At 39.7% G+C, this 19,015-nt stretch overlaps 1 protein-coding gene across 5 annotated transcripts in view; it reads right to left on the bottom strand.

Moving 5' to 3' along the window:
- Nucleotides 1-19,015, bottom strand: part of cep128 (centrosomal protein 128) — a 416,638-nt gene that overhangs the window by 235,199 nt on the left and 162,424 nt on the right. For all 5 annotated transcript variants that reach the window (XM_043696980.2, XM_087989605.1, XM_043696981.2 and 2 more), the window contains exons 13-14: nt 8,377-9,378; nt 6,113-6,277 (exon numbers count right to left, since the gene is read on the bottom strand). In XM_043696980.2, coding sequence (XP_043552915.2) covers nt 6,113-6,277; nt 8,377-9,378 — 1,167 coding nt within the window. The remainder of the gene's footprint in view (nt 1-6,112; nt 6,278-8,376; nt 9,379-19,015) is intronic.

Genomic DNA, 19,015 nt, shown 5'->3' with positions numbered 1-19,015 from the left:
TAGCCAGAATGTCTTTCCTCAAATTTGGAGACCAGAACTGCACACGATACTCCAGGTGTGGTCTCACCAGGGCCCTGTACAGCTGCTGAAGAACCTCTTTGCTTCTATACTCAATCCCTCTTGTTATGAAGACCAGCATGCTATTAGCCTTCTTCACTACCTGCTGTACCTGCATGCTTACCTTCATTGACTGGTGTACAAGAACACCCAGATCTCTTTGTACTGCCCCTTTACCTAAATTGATTCCATTTAGGTAGTAATCTGCCTTCCTGTTCTTGCCACCAAAGTGGATAACCATACATTTATCCACATTAAACTGCATCTGCCATGCATCTGACCACTCACCTAACCTGTCCAGGTCACCCTGTAATCTCCTAATATCCTCCTCACATTTCACCCTGTCACCCAGCTTAGTATCATCAGCAAATTTGCTAATGTTATTACTAATACCATCTTCTATATCATTAATATATATTGTAAAAAGCTGCGGTCCCAGCACTGATCCCTGCGGTACTCCACTGGTCACTGCCTGCCATTCCGAAATGGAGCTGTTTATCACTACTCTTTGTTTCCTATCAGCCAACCAACTTTCAATCCAAGTTAGTACTTTGCCCCCAATACCATGCGCACTAATTTTGCTCACTAACCTCCTATGTGGGACTTTATCAAAAGTTTTCTGAAAGTCCAGGTACACTACATCTACTGGACCTCCCTCGTCCATCTTCAGAGTTACATCCTCAAAAAATTCCAGAAGATTAGTCAAGCATGATTTCCCCTTCATAAATCCATGCTGACTCTGACCTATCCTGTTACTACTATCCAGATGTGTCATAATTTCATCCTTTATAATAGACTCCAGCATCTTTCCCACCACTGAGGTCAGACTAACTGGTCTATAATTTCCTGCTTCGATATGATATTGCCCAATGTCAAAGTTTGGAGCTGCAGAAGACCAAGAGGCATGCCGCACACTAACTGAATACTATTCAAAAATGGCAAGGTCATGAGGAGGAAGGCAATTAAAGTAAACATAGCATCAGATGATTTCGGCTGTTGTCTATCTCAACTATTAATATTCTTAATGGCAAGAAATTTACTTACATTTCTATAGCTTGAGGTGGGAAGGAAGGAAGTCCATTAAGAGATTGATATTCAGGAACCACTGCAAAAAATATACTATTTTGAGGTAATGCCACTGATAGGAAGCATGCAGCTAAGACACAGAAGGAGACCCATAATGGATCCCTGGAGACATCAGATGTCAAGTGAGGAAGTGGGAAGAGAAAGTCACTGTCAGTGATCGATTGTGATTAGATATTGTAATTCCCTAACTTCGCTTGTGTCCAATACCTGATGTAAATGTAAATAGAGAGAGAAAAACGTAGTTTAGCATAGTGTCAATTCCTGAATCCAGTGTTGAAATATAATGGTATTCCACTTACTGTATAGATGTATAATATGATAAAATAGCAATTGAGTTTATGTCAATCAATAAGTCAAGACACCCGAACAGAAATCATTTGGAATCATTTAAATAGCATAGTCAGTCACTTTTTGGCAAGCTCCTCCCACTTAAAGAACGAAATATCTTTTGAGGATGATTTATAAATGTATAAATCTCTCACCATTTCCCAATTTTATCTCAAAAAGGAAGAAATGGCACCTGGGAGTGTGCCATTGTGCTATTTCTCAGTAATCAATTTTAGGACTCTTGGTAAGCTTCAGTGATTATATCATAATCATTAATTTGCTAGCATGGACTATATTATGTATCAACCACCTGCCCAATGTCCTCTATTGGTAGCATTGGCAATAAAAGACAATAGATGAAAAAAAGCATCACTGCCAAAGCAAATACATGATGAAAATAATGAGCATGCCAGTAATTCTGAGTCTGTAATTTAAAAATCTGTGTCAAACAACTGTTTGATGGCAGTATGTATATGATCTGATCCCGCCCAATGAAATCATCACTTTGTAATCACTGTCAGATCCCTGTTAATCTCTGATTAAGTGAACCACTCACAACTAGCCAATTATTGAAGCATTTGGCATTTTGAATAAGTAATAGTAATATAACAACATTACAATTTTAACATGTTGAGCTACATGAACAGTTAGATTGTCAACACGCAGCAAAACTGTAACCAAGAACTATAAAAAAAGGACAGAATACTGGCTGCTGGCTTGAAATGTCAGTATCTCAGCATGGAATTGAACAAAACTGCAATTGGTCCAGAATTCATTTATTATAGCGAATATGAGAGCTCAGCAGATAAGCTTAACTTAATTTTGTGGTACAAGAGTCCATAGGGTTCACTTAAGTGATAAATGACCAGAGGCAACATGGCAGCTTGATCCCTGCAATGATTCTGCTACAAATCAGGAGTGCTAATTACAACAGTCGGAGGGTTTTCTTCCCCTGTCAAGTGCAAACATTCCATCACTAAATTGCAAACTACGGACTGGGAGAAAGGTTGCGTCCAGCCCTACTATCATCTTTTATTTTCAATCCAAATTAAGATCCTATTGCATAGACCTAGCAGTAAACAAACACAGGCAAAGGAATGAAAATAAATTTATCCCAACAATAATGACCTAGATTATACAAGTTATTGAAAATAATTGCAACAGTAAACTTACCTTCAATATTGCAATATCTGATAATGACATCCGGACATAATGCAAATGAAAAGAAAGTTCTTTCTTTGCACATAAGTAGGACTAGAATCATAACGTAATTGCTTAGGAAGTCATTATAAAGGTGTCATTCGAAGCAAGCAACAAGAGACTTTACATCAAATGCCACAGATAACTAGCACATTTTAATAAAACAAGTCGCGACAGTTCCAAAAAAATCACTTAGTCTATTGTGCCTCTTACTACTCCTCATAATTTAATGAAGGCTACACATTATAAAAATAGTATTCTTCTAGCCACCAAGGGAGGAAAATTTCACCATATTTAATATTCAGTTTTGAATTGCAATTTTTTTGATACAAAAAGGAACAGCTTGTCACAATGTTCAAATACTCTAAAACAAAAGTCTGCAAAGTAACAAAATTCCAGATGTAATTTTCACATCAGAGATAATTCAATATAATATTGTTTTTAGCACCTCGACATTTTCAAATTGGTAAATATCCTTGATAATGTTGAAGTGTTCCAGCTGAATAAACTTAAGATCCCTTTGGTATGTGAGAGACAAAAAGTGAATGGTTATTGTTTTTCTAAAGCTTGCATGACCAACAGAAATCAGGTCAATAATATTTATTGCACTATCTGATGTAGTTTATTTCAGGCTGAAGTGCAAGTGATAATTGTGGGGCTATACAACAACCACCAAAGTAAAGCACTTGCTAATTTACAGCAAGGTTGCAGGAGTGTGGGGTTTAAAGGAGGTACTCAATGATAATAGTGGATCAATAGTAGAGTAGCAACGAGATCTAAATATAACAAAACAGAATGATTTGCTGAATCTGCACCAGCAATAACTAATTAACAGAAATTGAACGAGTTTCTCCAGATAAAATATTGTGACTTACAAATACAAGTCAGCGGCTACGACTTCTGCAGTGAGGAACTCACCCCCTGACTCCTCAAAACCTGTCTATCATTACAAGTCACAAGTCAGGATTGTGATGGAATAGTTTCCATTGCCTGGATAAGTGCAGTACGAACTCAAGAAGTCCAACATTAACCCCAGGACAAAGCAGCCTGTTGACTGGCACACAAACACCTTCAATTTTAACTCCCTTTGCCACTGATGCACAATGTGCATCATCGACAAGCTGCATTTCAATAACACACCAAGTCTCCTTTGACAGCACTTCCAAGGCCATGGCCTCTACCACTTGGAAAGACAGGGCAGCAGATGCAAGTGCCCCTCCAAACCATATACTATCCTGATTTGGATCTATACCGTTATTCCTTCAATATTGCACGGTCAACATTCTAGAAATCAGTCCCTAACAAAAGTATGGTTGAGCATACAGCAGATGGCCTACAACAGTTCAAGAAGGTATAAATTCTTTGAAATTTGCATCACGGACAGACAGGGTGGTTAAAAAAGCAGGTAAAAACAATGACTGCAGATGCTGGAAACCAGATTCTGGATTAGTGATGCTGGAAGGGCACAGCAGTTCAGGCAGCATCCGAGGAGCAGTAAAATCGACGTTTCAGGCAAAAGCCCTTCATCAGGAATAAAGGCAGAGAGCCTGAAGGGTGGAGAGATAAGTGAGAAGAGGGTGGGAGTGGGGAGAAAGTAGCAGGGAGTACAATAGGTGAGTGGGGGAGGAGATGAAGGTGATAGGTCGGAGGGAAGGGGGTGGAGTGGATAGGTGGAAAAGAAGATAGGCAGGTAGGACAAGTCAGGACAAGTCATGGGGACAGTGCTGAGCTGGAAGTTTGGAACTGGGGTGAGGTGGGAGAAGGGGAAATGAGGAAACTGTTGAAGTCCACATTGATGCCCTGGGGTTGAAGTGTTCCGAGGCGGAAGATGAGGCGTTCTTCCTCCAGGCGTCTGGTGGTGAGGGAGCGGCGGTGAAGGAGGCCCAGGACTTCCATGTCCTCGGCAGAGTGGGAGAGAGAGTTGAAATGTTGGGCCACAGGGTGGTGTGGTTGATTGGTGCGGGTGTCCTGGAGATGTTCCCTAAAGCGCTCTGCTAGGAGGTGTCCAGTCTCCACAATGTAGAGGAGGCCGCATCGGGAGCAACGGATATAATAAATGATATTGGTGGATGTGCAGGTAAAACTTTGATGGGTGTGGAAGGCTCCTTTAGGGCCTTGGATGGAGGTGAGGGAGGAGGTGTGGGCGCAGGTTTTGCAGTTCCTGCGTGGCAGGGGAAGGTGCCAGGATGGGAGGGTGGGTTGAAGGGGTGCGTGGACCTGACCAGGTAGTCATGGAGGGAACGGTCTTTGTGGAAGGCGGAAAGGGGTGGGGAGGGAAATATATCCCTGGTGGTGGGGTCTGTTTGGAGGTGGCAGAAATGTCGGCGGATGATTTGGTTTATGCGAAGGTTGGTGGGGTGGAAGGTGAGCACCAGGGGCGTTCTGTCCTTGTTACGTTTGGAGGGGTGGTGTCTGAGGGCGGAGGTGCGGGATGTGGATGAGATGCATTGGAGGGCATCCTTAATCACGTGGGAAGGGAAATTGCGATCTCTAAAGAAGGAGGCCATCTGGTGTGTTCTGTGGTGGAACTGGTCCTCCTGGGAGCAGATACGGTGGAGGCAGAGGAATTGGTTATACGGGATGGCATTTTTGCAGGAGGTAAGGTGGGAAGAGGTGTAATCCAGGTAGCTGTGGGAGTCAGTGGGTTTGTAAAAAATGTCGGTGTCAAGTCGGTCGTCATTAAAAAAGCATTCCGAATGTTTGCCTTCATTGCTCAGACTGTTGAGTATAGGAGTTGGAACATCATTTAAGGTTGTACAGCACGTTGGTGAGGCCTCTTCTGAAGTACTGTGTGCAGTTCTGGTCACCCTGCTGTAGAAAGGATATTACAAAACTGGAGAGGATCCAGAAAAGATTTACTAGGATTGAATTGCAGGATTTGAGTTATAAAGATAGGCTTGGGATTTTTTTCATTGGAGCATAGGAGGTTGAGGAGTGACCTTATTGAGGTTCATAAAATCATGAGGTGCAAAGATAAGGTGAATAGCAAAGGAGTTGTCCTTAAGGTGGAGGAGTCCAAACTTGGGAGCCTATTTTTAAGGTGAGAGGAGAAAGATTTAAAAAGGACAATGGGGCAACTTTTTTTTAACAGAGACTGGTTCATGTGTGGAATGAACTGCCAGAGAAACTGGCGGATGCAGGAACAGTGACAACATTTAAAGACATTTGGATAAGTTCAGGAATAGGAAAGATTTGGAGGGATTTAGGCCAAACACAGGCAGGTGGGACAAGTTCAGTTTGGGAAAGTGGTTGATGTGGACTAGTTGAACGATTTGTTTCCATGCTGTATGACTCTATAAATCTATAAGACAGCTCAGTACCAGCTTATGAAAAACAATTAGAGATGGGTAATGATGATGGCCTTGCCATCCAAAGTTATTTCACATGAAGCAAGTTCTGAAAACATTCCAGGCACATTTTACCCACCCAGGGAACCTCTTACCTTTTCTTCCAGTTCTTGCTTCAGCAAATGGTACTTCCTTCTGAGTTTTGAATTTTCTGCCTCACCCTGAATTAGCTCTTCTGTCAGTTTGTTACATTCTGTTTTGACCTTTTCCACCTGGCGTCGTTGCGCTTTCGCAAAACTCTTGTCGTCTGCCAGCTCAACCTAAGGACCGTAACAAATCAGCCAGAGTAATCAAAAAATACTGACTGCACCTACAGTTTACGGTTAGGAGGCTTGTCATTAAAGATTTGCATACAATACTGTGCTTTTTACAAAACATAGCAGTTTTAAAAAGAGAATAGGTAAAGAACACAGTCCTCCACATTTCAAAACTGGAGTTGTGTTTTCAACATTATAAAAGTGTCTATACATCAGAAGCAATCTATTTGTTGTAAAACACTTTTGGACATTATGTGGTCATGAAAGCTACTACATGAATGCAAGTCTTTGTTGCTTTACAAGTAAATATCCGCATCAACTCATCACTATCGTTTAAGAGAATCTAGGAAATAGTATTCGTCCTGTAATTTATACAGTTCAAAGAGTCCAATGTGTACACATAGGAAAGAGAAATTAGAGCTTTCAATCATTGCTTTGTTACCATTAATGATGACCTCAACCAATAAATCCCAAAGCAGCAGATGTAATTTTATTATTATAACATAGAAAACAAGTTACTCTTTAAAGTTTAACATTGTTTGAGCCACAATATGCTACCATTTCAGTTTGTGTCCATGTCAATGAAAAGTCAACAACCAAAAATATAGAGCTCACCTCTATTTTCTCCCACAGGGAAACCATAAGTGTTTTGCAGCTGAGAAGAAAACACCTTTAATAACTCTAAGAGAACATTTTGTCAACATCATAAATCTCTTTCATCTAAATTATTTGCAGGACCATAGTTTTTGTTTTACATATACTCGTGTCAACTTCTCAAAGGCACCACTATGGCAACCCTTGAGTATTGCTAAGTCAAGCTGTTAGCTGTACACACCTCCATTAAGTCTCAGAGTAACATGGACTAGGATATGAAAGCCCACAGTCAGCCAGCTAGGGTGCATGGTGCGAGGGCAAATATATTTCAGTAAAAGAAGAATTAACTCCAAATACAAAACTGAACAGAAGCAGTTTACAACTGGGTTTCTTTCAATCCACCCTGCATTCTAGGCAAATTATATTGCAACATATTGCAATTTTAACTACCTAAATCATTATCAGAGAATCAAAGAAAATAGCAGGTGTAGACTTTTCACTTCTTTGAGCCTGCTCTGCTGTTCAATATGATCATGGCTGATTAACCAACTCAGTCCCCTGTTTCTACTTTCTATCTATACCCTTTGATCCTTTTAGCCCGAAAAACTATATCTAACTCCTTCATGAATGTTTTGAACTGAACCATTTTCTGTGGCAGAAAATTCCATATGCCCATCAATCTCTGGGCAAAGAAACTGCTCCTCATCTCAGTCTTAAATGGCCTACACCATATCCTTAGACTGTAACCCCCAAGAGCATATGACATAAAAGTAGAAGTAGGCCCTCAGCCCATCCGGTCTGATCTGCTATTCAATGAGACCATGGCTGAACTGATAATCCTCTTGTTCTGAACAGAGATTGGACATTAGCTAGCAATTACAATTTTAAGTATCAGCCTTCACTCTATAGTACATTTTTTGAGTCAAGGAAAAATTCATGGCTTGACATCTCACTCTGAAACAAGCAGAACATAAAGGTTGAGGGCTGTACAATTGAAAGTGGCCTTTTTCAAAGAAGATGTTAAATTGAAACTCTGTCTTCACTCTCAGGTGAAACTAAAAGACCCCAAGGCAAAATGTGTAGAAAAGCATGCAAGGTGTTAACCAATTTAAACCCTCAATGGATGTCAATAAAACAATTCATCTGGTCATTTCTCTCACTGCTGGTTTGAGCCTTACTGTTTGCAAATTGTATGTTGTATTGTGTATAACAATGACCATGTTTCATAACTCTTTATAGTGCAGCCGACTGTCAATCAAGAAGTTACTGAGTGGCTGAGTGGGACAACATCTACACTTTGGTAGAACAGATTCAGTTGAATAATTTACTTTGTTCCAACATTCAAAACTGTTTAATGGGTTTTGAAGTGATTTGGGATGGCCTGAGGACACACTATAAACAATAATTCACATCTTTCTTTCAACAGCAAAGCCAACTGAGAGATACATTTAATGCTTTGAAATCATACCTTTAAAAGGAAGTGCTCTGTTCCAATTAACTATCCTTACCTTTAACTCACTTAGGTTATTCTCTAATTTATCCCGCTCTTGTTGAAAATTTTTAAGTACTTCCTGCATACTCTTTTCATGTTTATTTCTTAAGGTGTGCATCTCTGATCTGATGCCTGCAAGTTCTTGTTGGTGTGCATCCCTCTCCAACTTCAATTGGTTGTTCAGAGAAGCAAGTTCCTCTTGGGCTAAGGTCTGTTTTGCCTGAGCTTCTGAGATGCTCTTTCTAATCTCCTTACTGGATATCTCTTCCTGAGCTAGTTTATCACTGAGTTCAGATCGAATGGCACTTAGCTCGGAGATCATTCGCTGCATTTCCAGTTGCTTCTCCTGACTCTTTTCATTCTGTCTGTTTAAGGCCATCAACTCATACTCCAGGTGCTGTTTCTCCTCTTTGATCTGAACATGCAACATACACTGCTCGTGCAAGTCAGCTTCTAATTTGCTAAAAGACTCCTTAGAGTCATGCAGTTTTCCATCCAAGTCCAATAGCTCTGATTTCAACTCATTGAGCTCCACATCTTTCCGTCGCATATCTTCCTCCTGCTGCACCCGTTTGAGTATAACATCATTGAGTTCCTTACGGAGGCTCTCTATCTGATGCAAAGCCATGGAATGTTGACCCTGCAGTGCTTCCTTCTCTTTACTTGCCTGGTTGTGCTGCTCCATCCAATGACTAATATTCTCCTTCTGCTTTTCCAAATCACGCTCCAACTTCTTGCATTTGATTTTCCACTGTCTGATGGACTCCTGAGCTTTTATCTTCAATTCATCTTTCTTCTTTTCACTCTCCAGTCGAAGGTGTTCAACTTCTTTCAACTGAGCCCTGCATCTGTCAGCTTCCATACTAGATTCCTTCAACTGGCGGGCTAGATCAACAATCTCCAAACCTGCAGACTTATGATCTTGCATACAGTCATCATAGCGGCTCTGGATTTCCTGGAGCTGGTTCAACATCCTCAATTGCTGCTTCTCTCTCTTCTCCAGGTCAGAGTTGAGAACCTTGAAACACATGGAAATAGTATCAGTTTATACTCGCTAAACAATGCCTAGTCTTTGGAGCAAATACTAAATTTTACACTGACTGATACAGTTTTATAGTTATGCATTAATTTGAAGATTTTGCACCTGCACACATGAACTACAAGATGAAGAAAATGAGAAAACAACATTAAATTCACTGGAATATTCTCCTTTAAAACTTAAGACTTTCAAGATATGTCAATGGCACACTTTGCCATTTTCCAAAATACCTGACATACTAACTCCAACAGGTGAGATGCGAGAATTTGAACGTCCTTCTCAAATGAAAATGTATAACAGAGTAGATATTGACAATCCTCAACTCATCTATTTCATGAAGCATTTATAAATAGTAGGTGGAAGGAAGAGAAAGCAAAATCGTAGAAGGCAATAGTGCACTCCAGGTCAGCCACAGTAGTCCTTGAAGCATGACTGTGTAGAATTTCGCTTTCAACCTTAAGAGTTGAAGATTTCTACCTGGTTTCCTGATAAGGATTTTAGTTGACTAAATCATCACAAACAATCCCCAGAGGCAAAACAGTTCCAAGGCTTAATTTATATAATATTAGAGTGCATAGATAAATCAACAAAAAGTTTAAAGAGAGCCTCTCAAGAAAGCAATTCATTGCACAAGAGTTCTTCTGGCTGGGATATCAAGAATGGTGGGTCCTAGTCTTAGGATAAGGGGTTGCATATTTAGTCTTAGGTTGAGGAGAAATACTTTCATTCAGGAGGGTTGTGAACCTTTTGCATTCTCTACCACAGAGAGCTGTAGGTACTCAGTTAGTGAGCAAATTCAAGAGTCAGAATCATTGCAGCACAGAAGGTGGCCATTCAGTGGATCATGTCAGTGCTGGACCCCTAAAGAGCAATTCATATACTGTGCATGCTCACTAACGTTACCCCACTAAAAAGGCAGCTACTTCTAGGACCTAAATGTATGCAGGATAATCTAGAAATTACTGCCACTGATTCTACGCTGCCCAAGATGTGCAGGTTAAGTGAATTGGCCATGCTACCACCACTGTGGTTTGTTGATGGCTGGGGTGAATTTTGAAGATGGTGGTGAGGTGCTAATTGAGTGGGCTTTGCTCTATGTGGTGTTGTGACCTGAACTCAATCATGGGCAGCACGGTGGCTCAATGGTTAGCACTGCTGCCTCACAGCGCCAGGGGCCCAGGTTCAATTCCTGCCTCGGGTGACTGTGTGGAGTTTGCACATTCTCTCCGTGTCTGTGTTGGTTTCCTCCCACAGTCCAAAGATGTGCAGGTGCATGATAAATTGCCCATTGTGTTAGTCAGGGGTAAATATAGAGGAGGGGAATGGGTCCAGGTGGATTATTTCTCGGAGGATCAGTGTGAACTTGTTGGGCCGAAGGACCTGTTCCCATACTGTAGGGAATCTAATCTAATCTAAATTGCCCATCATGTTCAGTGATGTGTAGGTTATGTGCATTAATCAAGGGTAAATATAGGATAATAGGGTAGGGGAATAGTCTGGGTGGGTTATTGGAGGATCAGTGTGGACTTGTTGGGCCAAAAGGTCTGTTTCCACACTGTAGGGATTCTAATTCGAAAAGAGTGTACACTGTAGAGGCAAACCTCCACAGATTGCAGTCTTGGAAACTGAACAGAACTTCAACTTTTATGCCATTAATCGCACTACAAAACCTTTGAAAGTTACACATTGTTGAATGAAATTTTCTGAAGTGCTGAAAGCGTTCTAATTTCATAATTTCATTGGTTTTTAATACATTCATGGGGCATGGGCATCACTAGCTGGGCTAGCATTTATTGCCTTATCCTACTTTGAATTGAATTTGCTTTATTGTCACATATACTCAAATGGGTACAGTGAAAAGTTTATAAGTCACCACTTACAGCACCATCTTAGGTACAAAGATACCTAGGTACAATCCTTAGTTTCAGTGTAGAGAAATTTTTAAAAGTTCCATTACAGCTAAACACAGTATGACTATAGGTAAGAAGACAAACATCACAGTCTCTCTCACAATTGCCCTTGAGAAGGCCATGGTGTGCAGCGTTCTTGAACTACTGCAGTCCATATGCTGTAGGTAGACCCACAATGTTGTTAAGGAGGGAATTCCCCTCAAATGTTCCTGAAATGTCAATTTTGTATTTGCGGACTATTAAATCATAAAGATTTCTCCACATTTTACGTAAAGTTCATCTTCATTTTCTAATCAAAACTATTTTATTCACCATCTGAAACTTTAAATTAAAAGTAAAAAATTTTAAGTGGATTTCACTTGCTGATTTATTGTTTATAAAAATATTCCAACATGACTGGCTGCTGACCCAGCTTACAAACATACAAATCTGAACATAGAAATGAAGAGAGTAGGCCCCTCAGTCTCTCGAACTTGCTTTTCCATTCAGCAAAATTATGGCCGATTTAACTGTAGCCTCAACTCTACTTTCTTACAAATACCCAATAACTTTCAACTCCCTGAGTTAGTCAGAAATCTATCTGCCTTTGTCTTAAAAGTATTCAATGATCTTGCTTCCATAACTCTCCGTGAAAGAGTTCCAAATCTACTTAACACTCTAAGAGAAAGCAATTCCTTCTCATCTCCATCTTAAATGCTCGGCATCCAAGTTCAGTAGATAATACAGAAGGCAAATGCTGGCCTTTATTTCAAAAGCACTGGAGCACAGAAACGAGGATGCCTTGCTAAAACTATATAGGGTACTAGTCAGACCACAGTTAGAGTACTGTGAAGTTTTATTTGCCTTCTATAAGGAAAGATATAATGACATTGGAGGCAGTCCAGAGAAGGTTCACTAGATTTATGTTTAGCATGGAGGGATTTTCTTGTCAATACAGATTAATTAGGTTAGTCTTGTACTCATTGGAATGTACAAGAATGAGAGGTAGCCTTATTGAAATGTCTAACATTCTTAAGGAGCTTGATAGGGTAAATGCAAAGAGGTAATTTCCTCTTGAGAGATGTAATTTCCATACCATGTTCACAACTGCTTTGACCCTCAGCAGAAAATAAAATCCCAGAGTATGTCAATTGATTGGTTTCTATCTTGTTGCTATTAGCAATAGCCAAGAAAAACATTTTCTAATGGTAACTTTAATAGCTCTGCACGTGGATAGCAGTGAAGAAACAGATACTCAATTCCCTGAAATGTTGTGCACATTATATGCAAAAGTGAACTGACATCATCTAACCATGATGATAGCCAGTTAGATCTACTCTGGGAGTAAAGTTTCCAAATAGGGCCAATTGGCAGATTTGGGGCAAGGTAGAAATTTTGTATGTCTTGGTGATGTACCTCTCACCTTATCCAGTTTTACAGGTCAAGGTATTCATGTACTGTTTGTAGACATCTGCACCTTTTGTGGTGCAAAGGTGGCACACGTCTCAAGGATAAAAACAGCATTATATATATCATCTGTGCTTTTAGTAAGATTGAGACTGACTGCAGTAGAACGTCTCCAGCCTTTTCACATTCAAACAGCCTGCATACACTGAGCAATGATGGAACACAGAGACACAAGATTGTTCCTAGAATCAAGCACAGATGGAAAATGCAAAGTCTTTTAATGTACACTTCTAGTTCTTTGTTATTACCTGTGAAATGAACAAGGACCGAGTGAAATCAGGTCCTGTTCCAAATTTCACCATTTATCCACTCAGAACCCAGCACCTCCACTATACTTTGAAATATGTTGCGCAGATTTGTTATTACCAGAAAACATCGTAAGAAAAACAAATGAAAGGATCATCCAGTGAGGCTTTGTGGAGCTAAGAAATAAGAAGGGGATGGTGACGTTACTGGAGTTGTATTATAGGCTCCCAAATACTCAGGGAGATGGGGGAGACTTGCTGGAGCAATAAGGTTGTCATAGTAGCAGATTTTAATTTTCATAACATAGACTGGGACTGCCAGAGTGTTAAGGGCTTAGATGGGTGGAATTTGTTAAGTGCATTCAGGAAAGGTTCCTCAAGCAGTATATAGAGAGTCCTAATCTGGAAGGGGCAAAACTCAATCTATTCTTGGGAAATAGGTCAGACAGGTGACGGAAGTGACAGTGGGGGTGCATTTTGGGACCAGTGACTATAGGTCTATTAATTTTAAAATAGTTATGGAGAAGGACAAAATGGTCCACAGGTTCAAGTTCTAACTTGGGGTAAGGCAAATTTTGATGGAATTAGACAGGAACTTGCAGGGGTTAATTGGAGTAAATTGCTTGCAGGCAAAAAGATCTCTGGCAACTGGGGGACCTTTAAAAGTGAAATAGCTAGAGTTCAAGGTCTATATCTTCCTGTGAGGATGAAGGGCAAGATTGGCAGGAATAGGAAACCTTGGATGACAAGAGATATTGAGGCTTTGACCAGAAAAAAGGAGGTTTGGCTCAGGTACAGGCAGCTGGGATCAAGGGAATTCCTGGAGTTGTACAGGGAATACAGGAGTTTACTAAAGAAGGAAACAAGGAGGGCAAAAAGGGGGTATGAGTTAGCCTTGGCTGAGAAGATTAGGGTGAATCTAAAATGTATTAAAGGAAAAAGAATAACTAGAGAGAGAATAGAGCCCCTCAAGGATGAAAGTGGGCATGTAAGTGCAGAACTGCAGGAGATGGGTGAGGTTCTCAATGAATATTTCTCCCCTGTGTTTATCGTGGAGAAAGACATGAAAGCTTGGGAACTTGGGGGAGTTAGTGGTGATATCTTGGGGATGGTCCATATCACAGTAGAGCTGGGGGTGGATGTATTAGAATGTATGAAGGTAGATAAATCTGGATTTGACCAGGTAAATGCAAGAACACTGCAAGAGGTTACAGAAGAAATTGCGGGGGCCCTGGCTGATATTTTTGCATCATTGGTAGCCACAGGCGAGGTCCCACAAGACCATTATTCAAGAAGGGCTGCAAAGAAAAACCTGGGAATTATAAATCAATAAGCTTAACATCTGTTCTGCTAAGTTACTTGAGAAGATTCTGATGGATAAGATATGCATGCATTTGGAAAGACAGGCTTTGATTAGGAATAGTCAGCATGGCTTTGTAAGTGGGAGTTCATGCCTCACAATTTTGTTAGAGTTCTTTGATTAAGTGATCAAGAAGATTGACGAGGGCAGAGGGTTGACATAGTCTATATGGATTTCAGTAAGGTCTTTGATAAAACATAGAACGTACAGCACTGTACAGGCCCTTTGGTCCTCGACGTTGTGCTGGCCTGATGTTGTGGTAAGGGTCCACATGATAGGCTGCTCTGGAAGATTAGATCACATTGAATCCAGGCGAGCTGGAAAATTGGAAACAAAATTAGCTTGATGGTAGAAAGCAGAGGGTAACATGGGAGGATGCTTGTGAGACTGGGGGGGGCCTGTGACTCGTGGAGTGCCTTAGGGGTTGGCACTGGGCCCATTATCTTTTTGTTATCTGTTTCAATGATTTGGATGAGAATATACAAGGCATGATTAGTAAGTTTGCAGATGACACTAAAATAGGTGGTACCGTGGACAATCAGGAAGGTTATCAGAAATTGCTGCAGGACCTTGATCAGCTGAGGAAGTGGGCTGAGAAATGGCAATTGGGGTTCTCGTGAGGTCTTGCATTTTGAAAAGTCAAATAAAGGTCGGAGTTTCATGGTGAAGGGTAGGGCCTTTAGGAGTATGGTGGAACAGAGGGATCTTGAAGTTCAGCTTTACAGTTCTCTGAAAGTGGAGCCACAGGTCGACAGGGCAGTGAAGATGGCTTTTGGCACACTGGCCTTCATCAGTCAGGGAATTGCATATAGAAGTTGCTAAGCTATGCTGCATTTGTACAGAACATTGGTGAGGCCGCACTTGGGAGCATTGTGTTCAATTTTGGTCACCTTGCTATAGGAAGGATGTTATTAAACTGGAAACAGTGCAGAACAAATTTACAAGGATGTTGCCAGGACTCAAGGTTCTCAGTTATAGGGAGAGGTTGGAAAAGCTAGGACTTTTATCTTTAGAGCGTAGGAGACTGAGGGGCACCTTATAGAGGTGTATAAGATCATGAGAGGCATGGATAGGGTGAATGCACTCAGTATGTTTTCCCATGGTTGGAGAATCGAGCACTAGAGGGCACTTCTTTAAGGTTAGAGGGGAAAGAATAAAAGGGATCCTGAGGGGCAACTTTTTTTCACAGAGGGTGGTACATATACAAAATGAGCTGACAGTGGAAGTGATTGAGGCAGGTACAGTAATAACAGTTTAAAAGGCATTTGCTCTCTGATTCTATAATTCTGTGGAGGACACTTTTGGGTGGCCTTCCTCTTAAGCGAAGGGAGTTGCCAACAATATTACAGTCCTGCAATATTAAACCTGTACTTTGTAGGTGAAAAATATGCTGAGGATAAAAGTTAAAAGTAGGAACACATTATGGAAGTAAATCTAAACAATAAGAAAATGCATTTTTTAAACAGCATAATGCACATTCAAAAGCAATATTAGCTTGGTGACAAAAAAGCAGAAGTGTAAAGAAATAGATTCCACACGCCTGCTGAAACATGTTGGAGGATTAGTGGCCAATCACTTATCTGCATCCAACAGACTTGTTCAAACAAAAACAAAACAAACTGAGTAAATGGATGTTGGATAATTCCATTGATTTTTCTACACTCAACCCAGTCCTGTATTGCCTGGGATTCAGTTGCTTTGAACTATCGCTGCACATGATCTATTCTCTCAGAATGAAAAATTGCTTTCATACAAAATTCACATTGGATAGAAACTGACTATTCAGTCAAATGCCTGCTGCCACTTCATATCATGTAAGCTCTAGACTAGGCATATGAAGCACCTACAATAGCACAGAAATCCACTTAGAAGGGAAAACAATGTTCGGGCTGTGTCTATTGATTTACCCAGTCGTGTACATCACCTGTACAAAGTGAGCATTTGCTATGACCAAGTTATTTAAAATAGTAGTGTTAATAAACTAGATAGGAATATGTTTTACACACACACACACATATGCGTATGTGCATGTATGTGTGTAAAATATATGTCTATCTAATTTATATATATGGGAATTTTGAAAATATAATTTCTCAAAGTAAAGGACACTGGCTAAAGCAGCAAATGTTAAATTTGCAAAGATCATAAGCTGCTCAACTGGGTCTGCAAGATTTAGGGAGAGTGAGAGACTGAAAGAGAGAGGCCACATGACTCAGTTTGAATACAAATTTACAGAAGCGTGACTGCAGATAATACTCCAGTTGATAGCTAACTTGTGTCTTATACAAATTCAGCATAATCTCCCTGCTTTTGTCAGAGCCAAAGAGAAAGGTATTAATATGAGAAATGGTGAATAGATTAGTCTACAATGTACAAAAAGAATATAAAGATAAAACTAAAGGCTCTGAATCTAAATGCATATATTTTAGAAAAATAAAATGAACTGAGAATAAAAATATAAATCATTAAGACAACTTGATAGCCATTACAAAGACATAGCTACAGAATGTGATGCAAGGTATGTAACTCATATGTATTTTAATATCATTTATTTCAGAGATTGGATTTTTAACTGGTGGCATTAGGGTTTTGGTCTGTGTATGATTAACCTGTCAATATTTCTGCAGCCATGATTATTTTGAAACCAGTATGAATGACTGACTCCCTGGGTTGATGATGAGAATTTGAATGCATTGGGATTATTTTACAAAAGACAGTGTAGACACCGAGGACCATTAGCTTGTTTTCAGTTTCGAATGATTTGGACTTTTCTTACAATTAGGAGAAAAATCACATTTGGAAAGCTTTTGTTTTCAGATCACGGAAGTCTCCATTGAACTTGGATGAAACTAACAAGTTCTTCTAGAGAAAGGATTGAGTTCAGAAAAATTAGGAAATAGGTTAGCACAGCATAAATGTTTTAGTTGAAGTTCCAGACCAGAAGTGTTTGGTTAGAGCCCTGACAGGGTTTTTCTAAGCTGAGAAAGTTTAAAAGTTCCGTGTGGAAGTGCTATAGATGTCTCCTAACAATAACCACATGATAGGGTGAATCACAATGGAAAAGTAATGAGAACTGCAACAACATTGGGAGATTTTAATCTACAAATCAACCAGAAAAGTACAATGGCAAACCTTCACTGATAAAGAATCCAGGTAATGTTTTCAGGACAGACCTTTTTTTTAGCATATTCTGCAGTTGATCAGAGGTCAGATGTGGTATTAAAGAGATAGGATTAATTAACTATACCATAGTGAGGGTGTCTCTAGGTAGCATTATGGTTCCAGCTGATATTACTATTAGACGAGTCAGGTCCCAGACTGAAATCCGTTCTCTCTATATAACCACTGCTGTTTTAATATTCATTTCCTCAACCACTCTTCGTATAACAAGCCCTCAAACCTGGGACCATTCTTGTAAACCTCCTTTGGACCCCCTTCAATACCAGCACATCTTTCCACAAGTTTAGGGACCAAAATTGCTTACAATATTCCAAATGCTTTCTGACCAGACCTTTATACAGCTTTAGCTGTATATCCTTACTCTGTATTCTAACTCTCCCGAGATAAACGCTAACATTACATTTGCCTTCCTTACTGTAATTGAATATGCATGTTAACCTTAAGAGAATTCTAAGTCCCTTCATGCTTCAGATTTTAAAAGTCTTTCCCCATTTAGAAAATTTTCTACAGCTCTATTCTTCCTACGAAAGTAAATAACTTTTCCGCATTGTATGCCTTTTCTGAAAATTCCTTAGACATTCTGACTACAGTAATCAGTCTTCTAAACTGAAAGCAAGGTAATGCTTTACAGTGTTTTCTCTCTTCATTCATAAAATTCTCACAATGCAAACAAATTCACATCATCACTCCAGGAGTTGCTCACTTACACAAAATTATTTAAAATTATGGCCTTAGAAAGACTGATGAGTAAATTATTAACCTGCCTCACTCACACAGTTCAAATTAGAAACTCTAAAACACATTTTATTCTTATATATACATCATATTTTGTCCCTGCTGTCAGATAAAGTGTAAGACTGAAGTTTACTTCAGTTTGAGGGAGAGAAGTGTGGGCCCAAAACTATTTTTAAAAATTTAAATATGAGAACATAAAAGCAGAGCTGGCTAAAATGAATTGGCAAATTAGGTTAAAAGGTAGAGTTACTGTGGGAGACATTTAAAGTGGTATTTCAGAATACTCAGAATAGATGCATGCCAATAAATCCAAGGGACAGACCAAGAGTCTGTGGTTAGCTATAAATATAAAACTATAATGTATAAAATTAAAAAAAGCATACAATTGAGCAAATACAGGTAGAAGGACAGAAGATTGGTCGGAAAATAAAAGCAAGGCAAGGAATGAACAAACAAGTTAATAAAGAAGTAGAATTAAAGTATGAGAGAAAGATGGCCAGGAATATAAAGAAATAGTAAGAGATTCCAAAAATACTTAAAAACTAAAATAGCTAACCAAGTGAGTATTTGCTCTATGGATAAAGTGGAACTGGTGGAGGTATCAGCCTTATATTTTCAGAAGACATTTGATAATGCTGCCATATCAAAGGTTATATAAGAAAATAAAAGGTCACACTGTAAAGGATCACACAATAACTGACTAACAAGAAACAAAGTAGGCATAAATGAGTCTTTTTCAG

This window comes from Chiloscyllium plagiosum, unplaced genomic scaffold, assembly GCF_037043375.1.
Source record: "Chiloscyllium plagiosum isolate Xiang-an unplaced genomic scaffold, Cpla_swu_hap1 HiC_scaffold_8, whole genome shotgun sequence".
NCBI classification, from domain to species: domain Eukaryota; kingdom Metazoa; phylum Chordata; class Chondrichthyes; order Orectolobiformes; family Hemiscylliidae; genus Chiloscyllium; species Chiloscyllium plagiosum.
The sequence above is the reverse complement of the archived record's forward strand: the minus strand, read 5'-3'. Positions and strand labels throughout refer to the sequence as shown.